Below are 20,173 nucleotides of genomic sequence, written 5' to 3' on the forward strand. Positions count from 1 at the left end.
TTGGCGTCGGGAGGATGTGTTCCGTCCCAAGGTCCGACTGGGTCCCGGCTTTCACTATGTTAACCCAGTGTTCTGTCAGCGAGATGTACCGTCCCTGCCCACAAGCACTTGTCCAAGTGTCCGTGGTTAGGTGGACTTTCCCGGTAACTGCGTTGTTGAGCGCACGGGTAATGTTTTGGGACACGGGCTTGTGTAATGCGGGGATGGCACACCGGTAGAAATAGTGGCGGCTGGGGACCAAGTACCGAGAGACGGCTGCCGCCATCAGGTTGTGAAATGCTTCCATCCCCACAAGCCTAAAAGGCAACATTTCGAGCGCAAGCAGTCGCGAAATGTGGGAATTTAGTAGTGTGGCCTGTGGGGCGTTGGCTGCATATTTGCTCTTGCGTTCCAAGGACTGGGGTATGGACAACTGAACGCTGCGCTGGGACAAGGACGTGGACATGCTTCCTAATGCTGCTACTTGAGAGTGTGCAACGACAGGTGCAGGGCAGGAGGCATCTTCGCATGCACCATGGACAGGGGATTGGCTTGCATGCACAACAGCGGAAGAAGCAGTGATGCCACTTGCAGACACTGTTTCTGGACCCTGGGTTTTGGCCCACAAAGTCGGGTGCTTTGCTGCCATGTGCCTGATCATGCTGGTGGTGGTCAGGCTGGTAGTTTTGCCACCCCTGCTGATGCTGGCCTGGCAGGTGGTGCAAATGGCCTTTTTGGGGTTATCGGCAAAGTTTTTAAAAAACAACCAGACTCGGGAAGACCTAACAGTTGTACTGGCAACTTCCTTCGTGTTGGTGTTATGGGGAACGGTTGCCCTCCTTCTGTCTGAGGCCACCACACTGCTTCTTCCTGCCTGTTGGGGTCCTCTGCCTCCCTCCCCCTGCGTGCTGCTGTCCTCGCTGTGCATGTCCTCCTGCCAGGTTAGGTTAGTTACTATATCATGCACCATCTCGTCTTCCACTTCCGCACTCTGGTCCTCCTCCTGACTTTATGGCAATTGTGTCTCATCATCATCCACCTCTTGTGATACTTTCCCACCGTTGCCTTCGTGTGACCGTGGCTGCTCAAATATTTGGGCATCGCTACATGCAAACTCCTCATGCCCCGCTTCAAGTGGACCGGGCAAGAGGCCCGAATCTATAAATGGAAAAGTGAACAGCTCTTCGGAGTGTCCAAGTATGGGATCAGTTGTCTCTGGGCACTCGGCATGGTGGGAGGAAGGAGGATCAGGGTGAGGAATATACAGTCCAGACTCACAGCTACTGAGACTTGACCATGTGGAAGACAGGGTGGTGGTGGTGGTGGCAAAGTGACTGGAAGCATTACCCGCTATCCAACCAACAACCTTTTGACACTGCTCTGGTTTCAATAGTGGTGTGCTGCGGTCCCCTAGGAATTGGGACAGGAAGGTCGGGCGAGAAGATGTGGGTGTTTGTTGTGGCACAATTTCAGCTTGCCCACGGCCTCGGCCTCTGCAGGCACCATCACCATCACGTCCAGTTCCCCTGTCCCTTGCCACGCGCCTTGCCCATTTTAAATGGAGGACAATATCTTCCACGCTCACTACAAATGGCTGAATTTGGAGCAAAGTTATATGTGATCCGTGTGACAGACAAACCACAGTTTTAAATACCTGGCCTGTAGGTAACTATTTTGAACAGCAAACCGGTGTCAAAAATTTCGCTGACACACTGAAATTTTTTTTTTTAATGGAGGCCAGAAATGGCAATATTTTCAGCGCAATTATATGTGATCCGTGTGAAAAAACAACCCACAGTTTTAAATAGCTGGCCTGTAGGTAACTATTTTGAACAGCAAACTGGTGTCAATAGTTTCACTGACACACTGCAACAAAATTTTAATGGAGGCCAGAAATGGCAATATTTTCAGCGCAATTATTGGTGATCCGTGTGATGGACAAACCACAGTTTTAAATAGCTGGCCTGTAGGTAACTATTTTGAACTGCAAACTGATGTCAATAACTTCACTGACACATTGCAACAAAATTTCAATGGAGGCCAAAAATGGCAATATTTTCAGCGCAATTCTATGTGATCCGTGTGACGGACAAACCAGTTTTAAATAGCTGACCTGTAGGTAACTATTTTTAACAGCGCTGACCTCGTATCAATAAGTTCACTGACACTGCAACAAAATTTAAATGGAGGCCAGAAATGGCAATATTTGCAGTGCAATTCTATATGATCCGTGTGACAGACAAACCACAGTTTTAAATAGCTGGATTTTTAGCGTTGTAATATGGAAAGAACCTGGCTGTATTCTGCAGTGCCAACAAGCAAATGGCGCATATAAAGGGTGTTCTCTGGATTGCTTTTTAAGCAAATAATGTAAATTAAGATCCCCAAAAAAATATTCCTGGCCTCTGAGACCTGGGCCCATGTCTAGAAATGTCTAAAAGCAGCAGCAGACAGAACTGGAATGGAGCCTTTTGTGCTATATGCACTGCAGTCTGCTATATACACTGCCTGCCTGATATCTCTGCAGATCGATTAGTCCTCAGAAGGACTGTTTGTTGAGATGAATATATGTAATATACTTCTGTTCTACCTACACTACCTAATAAACAAGCAAATCTCTCCCTAGCTGACTGCAGAGCACAGCGGTGCCAGGTCTGATATAGACCTGATGACGCTGTGCTGCCAGCCAATCACTGTAATGCCACAACCAACATGGCTGCAGCATTACAGTGAGTGGCAGACAATCCCTGCATGTTGATTGGCTCTGTAAAGCCAAACATGCAGGGAGGGGACCCGAGCATCTCGCAAGTACTCGGCGAGATCCGAGCATCTCAAGTACTGAGTACTTGAGTACTGCTCGGGCAAGTACTGAGTACTTGTGAGTATGCTCGCTCATCACTAGTGGAGACCAAACACAGTGGCCCTAGAGGTTTCCAAAAGGCTGGGATATGTATCTCCTTATCCCTACGCACTAGACTGGGCTGGAAGCCAGGCTGACATTCGCCATTTTCCTGGGATCGCAAAAATCTATTCGGTGTATAGCTGGGATGTATAGTATTTCCATAACTCGGTACTAAATTATAGTTGTCTGACACAAAGCGAGCCGCATGGCTTGTATCCACAGGGGGTCTTCCTGTTGAAACCCATCAGTTTGCTGTTGGGGGTATAACTCCTTGACTTGGAGTTGCTAGGTGAGATTTTGGTCTCTCACGGTCTCTTGACCCCCTCCTTGTTTCAGAAGTGTCAAGTTACAACTGTACCCCACAACTTCTATACCTCATATACTGGAGATTATAGCTAAGAGGATTTTACAGGGGTATTATATGTACCATGCACCTTCTATACCCCATGTACCGGAGATTACAGGTAAGAGGGTATTACTGGGGTATTATATGTACCCCGCACCTTCTATACCCCATGTACTGGAGATTACAGGTAAGAGGGTATTACTGCGGTATTATATGTACCCCGCACCTTCTATACCCCAAGTACTGGAGATTACAGGTAAGAGGGTATTACTGGGGTATTATATGTACCCCACACCTTCTATACCCCATGTACTGGAGATTACAGGTAAGAGGGTAATACTGGGGTATTATATGTACCCCACACCTTCTATACCCCATGTACTGGAGATTACAGGTAAGAGGGTATTACTGGGGTATTATATGTACCCCACACCTTCTGTACCCCATGTACTGGAGATTACAGGTAAGAGGGTATTACTGGGGTATTATATGTACCCCACACCTTCTATACCCCATGTACTGGAGATTACAGGTAAGAGGGTATTACTGGGGTATTATATGTACCCCACACCTTCTATACCCCATGTACCGGAGATTACAGGTAAGAGAATATTACTGGGGTATTATATGTACCCCACACCTTCTATACCCCATGTACTGGAGATTACAGGTAAGAGGGTATTACTGCGGTATTATATGTACCCCGCACCTTCTATACCCCAAGTACTGGAGATTACAGGTAAGAGGGTATTACTGGGGTATTATATGTACCCCACACCTTCTATACCCCATGTACTGGAGATTACAGGTAAGAGGGTAATACTGGGGTATTATATGTACCCCACACCTTCTATACCCCATGTACTGGAGATTACAGGTAAGAGGGTATTACTGGGGTATTATATGTACCCCACACCTTCTGTACCCCATGTACTGGAGATTACAGGTAAGAGGGTATTACTGGGGTATTATATGTACCCCACACCTTCTATACCCCATGTACTGGAGATTACAGGTAAGAGGGTATTACTGGGGTATTATATGTACCCCACACCTTCTATACCCCATGTACCGGAGATTACAGGTAAGAGAATATTACTGGGGTATTATATGTACCGCGCACCTTCTATACCTCATGTACCGGAGATTACAGGTAAGAGGGTATTACTGGGGCATTATATGTACCCCACACCTTCTATACCCCATGTACTGGAGATTACAGGTAAGAGGGTATTATTGGGCTCATACAATATATAGGGGATTGTCGGCATATTTAATTCTGCTCAATATTAAGTAATATAATTAATATGTTAATATTAATATTGAGCAGAATTAATTTCAGCCTATTACTTCGGCCTCCACAACAGTCACGGCCTCTCATGTGGTTCCTCTGGAAAATTAATTGCCCCCCCCCTGGTGTAGAGGATGGAGGACGGGACGAGGCTAAGCCTCTGTCTAATTCATGAACATATCCGGCACATTAGTAACATTACCGGCCGAGGTGACGACACTTGTAAGATTCGTTTATTTCTTGAAGTGTTGGGCGGCTCCTAATGATTCAGCCGCTCCTCACTCCAGCGACTCCTCCATTAGGACTGAGGAGCACAACGCCGGTCTCAATGAATCGCAGCCAAAGAGTCTTAATGTCTCCTCACAGGTTATAAATATGGAGGCAGGAAACAGTGGAGATTATAACTGAGCTCCGGTGTCTTTATCTCCTCAGATCCGGGACCTTCTCGTCTTCGATCCTCTGTTGTTGCTGCTGTTGTGATGTGTCTCTTATCGGTGATGATAATTTCCATCATCCTGTTGATAAAGGTGAGAGTCTGTGTATCTGTATCATTCTCGGGACCCCGGGATGTGGAGTCACAGAGGACCTCCATCCTCAGCCCTGACCTCGGGGGCAGGAGCGCCAACTTGGCTTTTTTTTTCTGGACAGTTATCAAAAGATCACGAACATAAAATATGTTTTATCGACACATTGGAAAACCATAATAAATGATTGTGATTATCAGTGATCCGAGTCTCCAGTCCATAATTCTGATATGAGACATTGGTCACCATCACTGGAAACTGTAAAATTATAACTACAGTCAAAATAATCTGTAGAAATTTCATCAGCTTCAAAAAAATCAGACGCCTTAATTTTTTTTTTTTCTATGGACTGTCCTGGAATTTCTGGACTGTTGACAACCTAACTGTGATACCAATCACTGCAAATCACCCATCATCCAGCCCTGACCTCCCTGATACCGGTGACCCCACATCACCCATCATCCAGCCCTGACCTCCCTGATGCTGGTCACTACACATCATCCAGCCCTGACCTCCCTGATACCGGTGACCTCACATCACCCATCATCCAGCCCTGACCTCCCTGATGCCGGTGACCTCACATCACCCATCATCCAGCCCTGACCTCCCTGATGCCGGTGACCTCACATCACCCATCATCCAGCCCTGACCTCCCTGATGCTGGTCATAGAATCATAGAATCATAGAATGGTAGAGTTGGAAGGGACCTCCTGGGTCATCTGGTCCAACCCCCTGCTCAAAGCAGGATTCACTAGATCATCTCAGACAGATGTCTGTCCAGCCTCTGTTTGAAGACGTCCATTGAAGGGGAACTCACCACCTCTCGTGGCAGCCTGTTCCACTCATTAATCACCCTAACTGTCAAAAAGTTTTTTCTAATATCTAATCTGTGTCTCCTCCCATTTAGTTTCATCCCATTGCTTCTAGTCTTTCCTTGTGCAAATGAGAATAAAGATGATCCTTCTACAATGTGACAGCCCTTGACATATTTGTAGACAGCTATTAAGTCTCCTCTCAGTCTTCTTTTTTGCAAGCTAAACATTCCCAAATCCTGCAACCGTTCCTCATAGGACATGGTTTGCAGACCAGTCACCATTCTGGTCGCTCTTCTCTGAACTTGCTCCAGTTTGTCTATGTCTTTTTTAAAATGTGGTGCCCAAAACTGTACACAGTATTCCAGATGAGGTCTGACCAAAGAGGAGTAAAGACCAATAATGACTTCACGTGATCTAGACTGTATGCTTCTGTTAATACATCCCAGAATTGTATTTGCCTTTTTTGCTGCTGCATCACACTGTTGACTCATGTTCAGTCTATGATCTATTAGTATACCTAAGTCTTTTTCACATGTACTGTTGCTTAGCTCTATTCCTCCCATTCTGTATATGCTTTTTTCATTTTTATTGCCCAGATGTAGTACTTTGCATTTTTCCCTGTTAAAAACCATTCTGTTGGTTGCTGCCCACTGCTCCAGTTTATTTAGGTCTTTTTGAATCCTCTCTCTCTCTTCTCTAGTATTAGCTATCCCTCCTAGCTTTGTGTCATCAGCAAATTTAATCAGTTTACCCTCAATTCCTTCATCTAAATCATTGATAAAGATGTTGAACAATACAGGTCCCAGGACGGAGCCCTGTGGTACCCCACTTGAGACATTCATCCAGCTGGATGTGAAGCCATTTACAATCACCCTTTGAGTCCGATCACTAAGCCAGTTATGAATCCACCTAACAGTTGCCTGGTCCATTGCATACTTGGTCATTTTTTCAATAAGGATGGTGTGAGATACTTTGTCAAATGCTTTGCTGAAGTCAAGATATACTATATCTACAGCATTTCCCTGATCCACCCAGTCAGTGATTCTGTCATAGAAGGAAATTAAGTTAGTCTGACATGACTTGTTAGTTATAAACCCATGCTGACTCTGGTTAATCACTTCATTCTTATCCAGGTACTTACATACATGTTGTTTAATAATTTGTTCAAAGATCTTTCCTGGTATAGAAGTCAGACTCACCGGCCTATAGTTCCCTGGGTCCACCTTCTTCCCCTTTTTGAAGATAGGAACAACATTTGCTCTTCTCCAGTCTTCTGGGACTTCTCCTGTTCTCCAAGAATTTTCAAAGATTATGGAGAGTGGTTCTAAAATTTCTTCTACGATCTCCTTCAGTACTCTGGGGTGTAATTCATCTGGACCTGGAGACTTGAACTCATTTATGTTAGCTAAATATTCCCTCACAATCTTTCTGTTTACAGATAACTTGGATTCTTCTATTCCTTTAAAAGGACAGTGAAGATCAGTTGATGTTACATTTTCTTTCTGAGAGAAAACAGATGCAAAATAGGAATTAAAAAGTTTGGCCTTCTCAACATCCTCTCTTACCATTTCTCCATTTTCATCCTGTAAAAATCCTATAGCATCTTTGACTTTTCTTTTACTTTTGACATACCCCCAAAATCCTTTTTTATTGCTTTTGACATCTCTTGCAAGCCTTAATTCATTGTCAGCTTTAGCTAACCTGATACATGCCCTGCAGGATCTGCAGACTGCATTATAATCTTCTTTAGATATGCCTCCCTCTTTCCATTTAATAAACATTTCTTTCTTTCTTTTTAGCATGTGTTTAAGTTCTGTGTTCATCCATCCTGGTTTCCTTAAATGCTTCCCATTCTTCCTACTTTTCGGGATTGTTAACGATTGTGCTTTGAGAATCTCATTTTTAAAAATTTCCCATCCTTCCTGGACATTTTTGTCCTTAAGGACATCCAGCCATTGGATCCCTCCTATTCTCTTTCTGAGTCTCTTAAAATCTGCCTTTCTAAAATCTAACCTTGAAGTTTGAGTCTTCACATGTCTTCCTCCTCTAGTTATCCAAAATTCTATAATAGCATGATCGCTGCCTCCTAGGGTCCCAGCCACTTTTACCTCCTCAACCATTTCCTCCTTGTTTATAAGGATTAGATCCAAAGTAGTAGATCCCCTTGTTTTCTCCCCTACCTTTTGGAAGATAAAGTTGTCAGCAAGAGAGGATAAGAATTTGCTTGACCTGTTAGTTTTACTTGAGAGAGATTCCCAACAAATGTCTGGATAGTTGAAATCTCCCATGACCACTACGTCATATTTTTTGGAGAACTTGGTCATTTGATACATAAAGAGTTCATCCATATCTTCAGCTTAGAATCATAGAATGGTAGAGTTGGAAGGGACCTCCTCGGTCATCTGGTCCAACCCCCTGCTCAAAGCAGGATTCACTAAATCATCTCAGACAGATGTCTGTCCAGCCTCTGTTTGAAGACGTCCATTGAAGGGGAACTCACCACCTCTCGTGGCAGCCTGTTCCACTCATTAATCACCCTAACTGTCAAAAAGTTTTTTCTAATATCTAATCTGTGTCTCCTCCCATTTAGTTTCATCCCATTGCTTCTAGTCTTTCCTTGTGCAAATGAGAATAAAGATGATCCTTCTACAATGTGACAGCCCTTGACATATTTGTAGACAGCTATTAAGTCTCCTCTCAGTCTTCTTTTTTGCAAGCTAAACATTCCCAAATCCTGCAACCGTTCCTCATAGGACATGGTTTGCAGACCAGTCACCATTCTGGTCGCTCTTCTCTGAACTTGCTCCAGTTTGTCTATGTCTTTTTTAAAATGTGGTGCCCAAAACTGTACACAGTATTCCAGATGAGGTCTGACCAAAGAGGAGTAAAGACCAATAATGACTTCACGTGATCTAGACTGTATGCTTCTGTTAATACATCCCAGAATTGTATTTGCCTTTTTTGCTGCTGCATCACACTGTTGACTCATGTTCAGTCTATGATCTATTAGTATACCTAAGTCTTTTTCACATGTACTGTTGCTTAGCTCTATTCCTCCCATTCTGTATATGCTTTTTTCATTTTTATTGCCCAGATGTAGTACTTTGCATTTTTCCCTGTTAAAAACCATTCTGTTGGTTGCTGCCCACTGCTCCAGTTTATTTAGGTCTTTTTGAATCCTCTCTCTCTCTTCTCTAGTATTAGCTATCCCTCCTAGCTTTGTGTCATCAGCAAATTTAATCAGTTTACCCTCAATTCCTTCATCTAAATCATTGATAAAGATGTTGAACAATACAGGTCCCAGGACGGAGCCCTGTGGTACCCCACTTGAGACATTCATCCAGCTGGATGTGAAGCCATTTACAATCACCCTTTGAGTCCGATCACTAAGCCAGTTATGAATCCACCTAACAGTTGCCTGGTCCATTGCATACTTGGTCATTTTTTCAATAAGGATGGTGTGAGATACTTTGTCAAATGCTTTGCTGAAGTCAAGATATACTATATCTACAGCATTTCCCTGATCCACCCAGTCAGTGATTCTGTCATAGAAGGAAATTAAGTTAGTCTGACATGACTTGTTAGTTATAAACCCATGCTGACTCTGGTTAATCACTTCATTCTTATCCAGGTACTTACATACATGTTGTTTAATAATTTGTTCAAAGATCTTTCCTGGTATAGAAGTCAGACTCACCGGCCTATAGTTCCCTGGGTCCACCTTCTTCCCCTTTTTGAAGATAGGAACAACATTTGCTCTTCTCCAGTCTTCTGGGACTTCTCCTGTTCTCCAAGAATTTTCAAAGATTATGGAGAGTGGTTCTAAAATTTCTTCTACGATCTCCTTCAGTACTCTGGGGTGTAATTCATCTGGACCTGGAGACTTGAACTCATTTATGTTAGCTAAATATTCCCTCACAATCTTTCTGTTTACAGATAACTTGGATTCTTCTATTCCTTTAAAAGGACAGTGAAGATCAGTTGATGTTACATTTTCTTTCTGAGAGAAAACAGATGCAAAATAGGAATTAAAAAGTTTGGCCTTCTCAACATCCTCTCTTACCATTTCTCCATTTTCATCCTGTAAAAATCCTATAGCATCTTTGACTTTTCTTTTACTTTTGACATACCCCCAAAATCCTTTTTTATTGCTTTTGACATCTCTTGCAAGCCTTAATTCATTGTCAGCTTTAGCTAACCTGATACATGCCCTGCAGGATCTGCAGACTGCATTATAATCTTCTTTAGATATGCCTCCCTCTTTCCATTTAATAAACATTTCTTTCTTTCTTTTTAGCATGTGTTTAAGTTCTGTGTTCATCCATCCTGGTTTCCTTAAATGCTTCCCATTCTTCCTACTTTTCGGGATTGTTAACGATTGTGCTTTGAGAATCTCATTTTTAAAAATTTCCCATCCTTCCTGGACATTTTTGTCCTTAAGGACATCCAGCCATTGGATCCCTCCTATTCTCTTTCTGAGTCTCTTAAAATCTGCCTTTCTAAAATCTAACCTTGAAGTTTGAGTCTTCACATGTCTTCCTCCTCTAGTTATCCAAAATTCTATAATAGCATGATCGCTGCCTCCTAGGGTCCCAGCCACTTTTACCTCCTCAACCATTTCCTCCTTGTTTATAAGGATTAGATCCAAAGTAGTAGATCCCCTTGTTTTCTCCCCTACCTTTTGGAAGATAAAGTTGTCAGCAAGAGAGGATAAGAATTTGCTTGACCTGTTAGTTTTACTTGAGAGAGATTCCCAACAAATGTCTGGATAGTTGAAATCTCCCATAACCACTACGTCATATTTTTTGGAGAACTTGGTCATTTGATACATAAAGAGTTCATCCATATCTTCAGCTTAGAATCATAGAATGGTAGAGTTGGAAGGGACCTCCTCGGTCATCTGGTCCAACCCCCTGCTCAAAGCAGGATTCACTAAATCATCTCAGACAGATGTCTGTCCAGCCTCTGTTTGAAGACGTCCATTGAAGGGGAACTCACCACCTCTCATGGCAGCCTGTTCCACTCATTAATCACCCTAACTGTCAAAAAGTTTTTTCTAATATCTAATCTGTGTCTCCTCCCATTTAGTTTCATCCCATTGCTTCTAGTCTTTCCTTGTGCAAATGAGAATAAAGATGATCCTTCTACAATGTGACAGCCCTTGACATATTTGTAGACAGCTATTAAGTCTCCTCTCAGTCTTCTTTTTTGCAAGCTAAACATTCCCAAATCCTGCAACCGTTCCTCATAGGACATGGTTTGCAGACCAGTCACCATTCTGGTCGCTCTTCTCTGAACTTGCTCCAGTTTGTCTATGTCTTTTTTAAAATGTGGTGCCCAAAACTGTACACAGTATTCCAGATGAGGTCTGACCAAAGAGGAGTAAAGACCAATAATGACTTCACGTGATCTAGACTGTATGCTTCTGTTAATACATCCCAGAATTGTATTTGCCTTTTTTGCTGCTGCATCACACTGTTGACTCATGTTCAGTCTATGATCTATTAGTATACCTAAGTCTTTTTCACATGTACTGTTGCTTAGCTCTATTCCTCCCATTCTGTATATGCTTTTTTCATTTTTATTGCCCAGATGTAGTACTTTGCATTTTTCCCTGTTAAAAACCATTCTGTTGGTTGCTGCCCACTGCTCCAGTTTATTTAGGTCTTTTTGAATCCTCTCTCTCTCTTCTCTAGTATTAGCTATCCCTCCTAGCTTTGTGTCATCAGCAAATTTAATCAGTTTACCCTCAATTCCTTCATCTAAATCATTGATAAAGATGTTGAACAATACAGGTCCCAGGACGGAGCCCTGTGGTACCCCACTTGAGACATTCATCCAGCTGGATGTGAAGCCATTTACAATCACCCTTTGAGTCCGATCACTAAGCCAGTTATGAATCCACCTAACAGTTGCCTGGTCCATTGCATACTTGGTCATTTTTTCAATAAGGATGGTGTGAGATACTTTGTCAAATGCTTTGCTGAAGTCAAGATATACTATATCTACAGCATTTCCCTGATCCACCCAGTCAGTGATTCTGTCATAGAAGGAAATTAAGTTAGTCTGACATGACTTGTTAGTTATAAACCCATGCTGACTCTGGTTAATCACTTCATTCTTATCCAGGTACTTACATACATGTTGTTTAATAATTTGTTCAAAGATCTTTCCTGGTATAGAAGTCAGACTCACCGGCCTATAGTTCCCTGGGTCCACCTTCTTCCCCTTTTTGAAGATAGGAACAACATTTGCTCTTCTCCAGTCTTCTGGGACTTCTCCTGTTCTCCAAGAATTTTCAAAGATTATGGAGAGTGGTTCTAAAATTTCTTCTACGATCTCCTTCAGTACTCTGGGGTGTAATTCATCTGGACCTGGAGACTTGAACTCATTTATGTTAGCTAAATATTCCCTCACAATCTTTCTGTTTACAGATAACTTGGATTCTTCTATTCCTTTAAAAGGACAGTGAAGATCAGTTGATGTTACATTTTCTTTCTGAGAGAAAACAGATGCAAAATAGGAATTAAAAAGTTTGGCCTTCTCAACATCCTCTCTTACCATTTCTCCATTTTCATCCTGTAAAAATCCTATAGCATCTTTGACTTTTCTTTTACTTTTGACATACCCCCAAAATCCTTTTTTATTGCTTTTGACATCTCTTGCAAGCCTTAATTCATTGTCAGCTTTAGCTAACCTGATACATGCCCTGCAGGATCTGCAGACTGCATTATAATCTTCTTTAGATATGCCTCCCTCTTTCCATTTAATAAACATTTCTTTCTTTCTTTTTAGCATGTGTTTAAGTTCTGTGTTCATCCATCCTGGTTTCCTTAAATGCTTCCCATTCTTCCTACTTTTCGGGATTGTTAACGATTGTGCTTTGAGAATCTCATTTTTAAAAATTTCCCATCCTTCCTGGACATTTTTGTCCTTAAGGACATCCAGCCATTGGATCCCTCCTATTCTCTTTCTGAGTCTCTTAAAATCTGCCTTTCTAAAATCTAACCTTGAAGTTTGAGTCTTCACATGTCTTCCTCCTCTAGTTATCCAAAATTCTATAATAGCATGATCGCTGCCTCCTAGGGTCCCAGCCACTTTTACCTCCTCAACCATTTCCTCCTTGTTTATAAGGATTAGATCCAAAGTAGCAGATCCCCTTGTTTTCTCCCCTACCTTTTGGAAGATAAAGTTGTCAGCAAGAGAGGATAAGAATTTGCTTGACCTGTTAGTTTTACTTGAGAGAGATTCCCAACAAATGTCTGGATAGTTGAAATCTCCCATGAGCACTACGTCATATTTTTTTGAGAACTTGGTCATTTGATACATAAAGAGTTCATCCATATCTTCAGCTTGCCCAGGTGGCCTGTAGTAAATGCCTACAATGGTGTCCTTTCCGTTGTTCTCTCCTTGTATTCTTACCCAAACAGTTTCCACAGAACTCCCAGTCTCTGAAGCTTCAATCTCTGTGCAGATATACGCTTTTCTAACATACAATGCGACACCTCCTCCTCGTTTATCAAGTCTGTTTCTTGCAAATAAGTTGTATCCTTTTAGCCTTTTATTCCAATCATGTGTATCGTCCCACCAAGTTTCAGTGATTCCAATGACATCATATTTCTTTTCCTGCGTTAGTAGTTCCAATTCTCCTTGTTTGTTGCCCATGCTTTGTGCATTTGTATAAAAACATTTTAGTTTGTGATTGGTTTCTCTTCCTCCCATATTTTTATTATTTAAATTGTTTTGTCTTTGTTCTTCCTTTCCACTTCCAGTAGCAGAGATCTCAATAGTATTTGTCAGCTGTATGGCTTTTTCTGGCCTTTTGCTTCCCTTCCCACATTGTTCTGGTATAAAGCTCTTCTGATGAGTGCAGCAAGGCGACTTCCAAATACATGTTTTCCAGTCTTCGTAAGGTGCACCCCATCTCTAGCAAGTAGTCCATCGTATAGGTAATTCATGCCGTGATCCAGAAATCCAAATCCTTGTTGACGGCACCATCGACGTAGCCAGTTGTTCACCTGTAGAATCTTATTCCACCTCATTGTTCCATGGCCATCCACTGGGAGGATGGATGAGAAGACCACCTGCGCTCCCAATTCTTTCACTTTCTTGCCTAAGTCTTCAAAGTCACTGCAGATGGTTTCCAGGTCCTTTCTTGCGGTGTCATTTGTCCCCACATGTATTAGCAGGAATGGGTAGTGATCTGTAGGTCTGAAGAGTCTTGATATCCTGTCAGACACATCTTTAATTTTTGCTCCTGGAAGACAGCACATTTCTCTTGAGGTTATGTCTGGTCTGCAGATAGCGGCCTCTGTTCCTCTTAACAGGGAATCCCCCATGACCACCACTCTCCGTTTTTTCTTCACAACATTCTTCTTTCTCCATCCAGGAGGATTCTGAGGGCTTACAAGGTTCTTCATTGCTGGCAAAGTCTTATTTTGCTGTATTTCTTCATGGTTCTCCTGCGTGAGAGCCTGGTACTGGTTCCTGAGCAGTATGGGTGCTGACTGCCTCTCGATCCTCCTGCTTCTCTGGGTCACATGCTTCCATTCCTCTGTTTCGTCAGGTGCAGTTCAAATTTCTTCTCTTTCTGAATCATGAAGAGATAATTCTGCTCTGTCTAAGAACTCTTCACCTTCCTTAATGATTTTCAAGGTAGTTAACCTCTCTTCTAGATTTCGCAACTTTTCCTCCAACAGGGACACAAGCTGCATTTCTGCCATGTGAAGTTTGGCTTTTCCACTGGCAAGCCTGTGAACATGTAGCAGGATATGCAGCTCACCAAATGGCTCCTGGACTCTTCCATCTTCTTATTGTTAATGTTCTGAAAACAGTGAAAAAAGCTTAAAAAAAAAGCTTCAAAATGCGCGCGCCGGTAGGCGCGCGGTTTACCGATGTCCTCTTTTCAGCTCCAACAGCCAAACTCCAGTGTTCTTTGAGCTCGCGGAGACTCTTCACTTACCCCAAAATGCAGTGGGAATATGCAAATTATCTCCTCAGGACTCCTCCCCTGGTTTACCGATGTCCTCTTTTCAGCTCCAACAGCCAAACTCCAGTGTTCTTTGAGCTCGCGGAGACTCTTCACTTACCCCAAAATGCAGTGGGAATATGCAAATTATCTCCTCAGGACTCCTCCCCTGGTTTACCGATGTCCTCTTTTCAGCTCCAACAGCCAAAATCCAGTGTTATTTGAGCTCGCGGAGACTCTTCACTTACCCCAAAATGCAGTGGGAATATGCAAATTATCTCCTCAGGACTCCTCCCCTGGTTTACCGATGTCCTCTTTTCAGCTCCAACAGCCAAAATCCAGTGTTCTTTGAGCTCACGGAGACTCTTCACTTACCCCAAAATGCAGTGGGAATATGCAAATTATCTCCTCAGGACTCCTCCCCTGGTTTACCGATGTCCTCTTTTCAGCTCCAACAGCCAAAATCCAGTGTTATTTGAGCTCGCGGAGACTCTTCACTTACCCCAAAATGCAGTGGGAATATGCAAATTATCTCCTCAGGACTCCTCCCCTGGTTTACCGATGTCCTCTTTTCAGCTCCAACAGCCAAAATCCAGTGTTCTTTGAGCTCACGGAGACTCTTCACTTACCCCAAAATGCAGTGGGAATATGCAAATTATCTCCTCAGGACTCCTCCCCTGGTTTACCGATGTCCTCTTTTCAGCTCCAACAGCCAAAATCCAGTGTTCTTTGAGCTCACGGAGACTCTTCACTTACCCCAAAATGCAGTGGGAATATGCAAATTATCTCCTCAGGACTCCTCCCCTGGTTAGTCACTACACATCATTGAGCCCTGACCTCCCTGATACCGGTGACCTCACATCACCCATCATCCAGCCCTGACCTCCCTGATACTGGTGACCTCACATCACCCATCATCCAGCCCTGACCTCCCTGATACCGGTGACCTCACATCACCCATCTTCCAGCCCTGACCTCCCTGATGCCGGTGACCTCACATCACCCATCATCCAGCCCTGACCTCCCTGATACCGGTGACCTCACATCACCCATCATCCAGCCCTGACCTCCTCGATGCGAGTCACTACACAACATCCAGACCTGACCTCCCTGAGGCCGGTGACCTCACATCACCCATCATCCAGCCCTGACCTCCCTGATACCGGTGACCTCACATCACCCATCATCCAGCCCTGACCTCCCTGATGCCAGTCACTACACATCATCCAGCCCTGACCTCCCTGATGCCGGTGACCTCACATCACCCATCATCAAGCCCTGACCTCCCTGATGCCGGTCACTACACATCATCCAGCCCTGACCTCCCTGATGCCGGTGACCTCACATCACCCATCATCCAGCCCTGACCTTCCTGATGCCGGTGACCTCACATCACCCATCATCAAGCCCTGACCTCCCTGATGCCGGTCACTACACATCATCCAGCCCTGACCTCCCTGATGCCGGTGACCTCACATCACCCATCATCCAGCCCTGACCTCCCTGATGCCGGTCACTACACATCATCCAGCTCTGACCTCCCTGATGCCGGTGACCTCACATCACCCATCATCCAGCCCTGACCTCCCTGATGCCGGTCACTACACATCATCCAGCTCTGACCTCCCTGATGCCGGTGACCTCACATCACCCATCATCCAGTCCTGACCTCCCTGATGCCGGTCACTACACATCATCCAGCCCTGACCTCCCTGATGCTGGTGACCTCACATCACCCATCATCCTCTCCTGTTACTATTCATGGTATCTTTATGGCAGGAGAAACTGGAACTTTAGAAAGAAAATGAAAAAAATAAAATGTTATACAAAATAAATCTACAAAATCATTTTTATACAGTCTCTGTCTCTTCCCTCCGATGCCTGGACTGTGACCATGAGACCCTACGGGAGTGTAAGATATGGGAGAGGGTCAGCAATGACTACTGATTGTTTCCATGAAGATCCGGATCTCCCTGTATGATCTCTATATATGGTCTCAGTGGTGGAGCGCTCGGAGGAGGGATCACTAATGACCGGACTGGAGACATGGAGGTGACCAGTGTGACCTGGGTCTTGTCTTATAGAGCCGGCGTCATAAAAGATGGAGACCGGGGATGAGGAGAGATGCAGAAGAAAAAGAGGACGGATCCGCAGCTCATCACTGACCGGTACTGACCATATCTGTGTATAATAATGTGATTGTCTTATGGGTCCATTTACACCGGCTGATTACAAGCGCTAGTTCCTGATTATAGGTCGGTGTGAACACTGATCAATGAGCAGAATGGATCATTATGTCGGCAGCACATTGCACCGTGTAACCAGGGGATGTGCTGCCGACAATATGATGCAGTATGGGGACAGCACAATTGTATTAATGATAACAGTCCACATCTTCTTAAAAGAATTGTTTTATTGATCCAGAAGCATAAAAGGCACAAAAAATGGTTGAACCCAACAGCACAAAAATTAAAAAGGCAGAAAAAACAAATGTCTGCTGCGCTCCCAGGAAACATGTTTCAGACCTACATGGTCCTTTGTCATGCCTCAATTGTATGTCTGAAACATGTTTCCTGGGAGCGCAGCAGACATTTGTTTTTTCTGCCTTTTTAATTTTTGTGCTGTTGGGTTCAACCATTTTTTGTGCCTTTTATGCTACTGGATCAATAAAACAATTATTTTAAGAAGATGTGAGAGCCGGCTATCGTTTAGACTGTTGCTATTACTGTAGTATTTTGCCGTGCACCTGGACAGGTGAGCTGATTGCTCCTTTTCCACATTTTCTATATATTAGAGATCCCCACACAATCTTTCTTGTCCTGTGTGAACAGACCATTATACAAGTGATGATCAATTTGTATATCGTCAATCAGCGACTGGTCAGTAGCAGTGAACAGGACATGATGGTGGCCGGAGTCTGATCTCCCGGTCACCACCAGGTTATAGAGGAGAAAGCTGAACCTGAGGATTGTGTCAGGACGTCCGTCTCCTCCAGGATGATTGCAGAGTTATTGGTGCTGATTGCTGAATCTGATGTCTACACTGAGATCTCCTCTGGGGACAAATAATGCAGAGAACAGTGGTGGTGGAGGACGACATTGGCGGAGGGTGGCACTGGCAGAGGGAGGCTTTGGCGGAGGACGACATTGGCGGAGGGTGGCACTGGCAGAGGGAGACTTTGGCGGAGGACGACATTGGCGGAGGGTGGCACTGGCAGAGGGAGGCTTTGGCGGAGGACAACATTGGCGGAGGGTGGCACTGGCAGAGGGAGGCTTTGGCGGAGGACGACATTGGCGGAGGGTGGCACTGGCAGAGGGAGACTTTGGCGGAGGAGGACATTGGTGGAGGGTGGCGCTGGCGGAGGACGGCATTGGTAGAAGACGACATTGGCGGAGGGTGGCGCTAGCAGAGGGAGACCTTGGTGGAGGACGACATTAGCGTATAATGGTGTCAGAGGACTTTGATCTTCCGTTTTGTTTTAAAAAGAGCAGAAATAATCAGATCCTCCTCCTGGTGGTGTTTAATCACATAGCGGCCCCCTATAATTGAGTATTTCCTTACAGATCGTCCTGTGGATGAAGAAAAGAGACGAGAAAGAAAAAGAAGAATCTCTTCATCCTGATCCAGACAATATGGAAGACCGAGGCCAGGATATGAAGAACCTCAGATAAAGAGAATCAGAGTCCCCGTACCATACACAATGTACAGCAATGTCATGTATATATAGCTATTATATGGGTATTTATGTTGTACAGATACGGTATTATTAGTAGTGCATATATATATTTATAAAATCTGTTTCCTTAGTAATGGTCATCACTAGATTAGGAAAGGATGGTGTGTGTGAGCCGTTCCTTTCTCTGTTATTGCTGTTCCCAGGATCTGGAGATACAATATCGCGATCCCTCACATGCGCTGAGCGCCTCGATGTAGATCGCTGTCGAGTGGCGTCACTATGGGCACAGGACACCTTCCTCGCGCGTGCGTAGCATTTACATTCTCACAGGGCACAGCGATACGTTGTTGCTCTCTCAGCCGCGCGGCAGCATGGGATCAATGTGCTAATGGTGAGAGGTGTCGTAACAATGTATATAGTTGTCATGGTAACTTAAATGTTGATGTTTGATCTAATTAATGTATTATGGGGGCGGCCGGTGCATCTGCTTCCTCGGTGTTTGACTCTTTATATAAATTGCAGGCCGGCTTTTATGTCTGTATCTCCACCACATGCAGAAGCCGTCGCTGAGCCCTGAACGTGTTGTGTGCCGAGATTTTTAATAAAGACGTTTTTAATCCCCTTGCGGCTCTTTCTTGTGGTCACTTTGCTCCTTGGCAAGTTCAGCCGTGGAGGCCAGACAGGGGCGGCATCGTGCTGTAACGTCTCGTGGAGTTGCGCTCATCTGGCACAATAAGGTGAGCGCTCCTAATGTATGTGGATCTCCTCTGTTACCCGCCATCGCCCTGTGTGCGCCGCTTTATTTGTTGTGTTCCTCTGTCTGCTGACATACCACACACAGGCAGCGCTGACTGCAGACGTTGGCCTCTGTTCACATGTTCACTCAGTTCCATTTTAGGAATAGACAGAATAAGTGATCCGCTGCATCAGATATGAAAACGGCAGCAGGGGGCGCTATTGATAATATGAGTTGGACAGAGTTTCTTTTACGTTCTTTTAGAATGGGAAAAAAAGTTCTACAAAAAGATTTTCTTCTGTTCTTGAAAAAAAGACAAATCCTATATAATTACTGGGGCCCTCCTGCATTACACTATCTCTACCCTGCTCCAGTCACTGCACTATCTACACTGTCTCTGAGCATTGAACACCTTGTACTTCTGTGTCTTGCTCAGTGGTGGTCGGGCTCAGCCTCCTCACCTCAGCCGTGTCTCTGAACAGTGAACACCGTGTACTTCTGTGTCTTGCTCAGTGGTGGTCGGGCTCAGCCTCCTCACCTCGGCCGTGTCTTTGAGCACTGAACACCTTGCACTTCTGTGTCTTGTTCAGTGGTGGTCGGGCTCAGCCTCCTCACCTAGGCCGTGTCTCTGAGCACTGAACACCTTGTACTTCGGTGTCTTGCTCAGTGGTGGTCGGGCTCAGCCTCCTCACCTAGGCCGTGTCTCTGAGCACTGAACACCTTGCACTCCTGTGTCTTGCTCAGTGGTGGTCGGGATCAGCCTCCTCACCTCGGCCGTGTCTCTGAGCACTGAACACCTTGTACTTCTGTGTCTTGCTCAGTGGTGGTCGGGATCAGCCTCTTCACCTCAGCCGTGTCTCTGAACAGTGAACACCTTGTACCTCTGTGTCTTGCTCAGTGGTGGTCGGGCTCAGCCTCCTCACTTCGGCCTTGTCT

At 44.5% G+C, this 20,173-nt stretch overlaps 1 protein-coding gene across 2 annotated transcripts in view; it reads left to right on the forward strand.

Annotated features, from left to right (window-relative positions):
* LOC141253117 (uncharacterized) overlaps positions 1 to 19,113 on the forward strand; it is a 74,540-nt gene extending 55,427 nt beyond the window's left edge. For both annotated transcript variants that reach the window (XM_073670872.1, XM_073670871.1), the window contains 3 exons: positions 4,951 to 5,045; positions 16,910 to 16,993; positions 18,389 to 19,113. In XM_073670872.1, the coding sequence (XP_073526973.1) occupies positions 4,951 to 5,045; positions 16,910 to 16,990 (176 nt within the window). In that variant the 3' untranslated portion in view covers positions 16,991 to 16,993; positions 18,389 to 19,113. The remainder of the gene's footprint in view (positions 1 to 4,950; positions 5,046 to 16,909; positions 16,994 to 18,388) is intronic.
* The last annotated feature ends 1,060 nt before the right edge of the window (positions 19,114 to 20,173 follow it).

This window comes from Phyllobates terribilis, unplaced genomic scaffold (genome assembly GCF_046119375.1).
Source record: "Phyllobates terribilis strain yellow unplaced genomic scaffold, ASM4611937v1 Scaffold_2__4_contigs__length_985480577, whole genome shotgun sequence".
Classification (NCBI taxonomy): Eukaryota; Metazoa; Chordata; class Amphibia; order Anura; family Dendrobatidae; genus Phyllobates; species Phyllobates terribilis.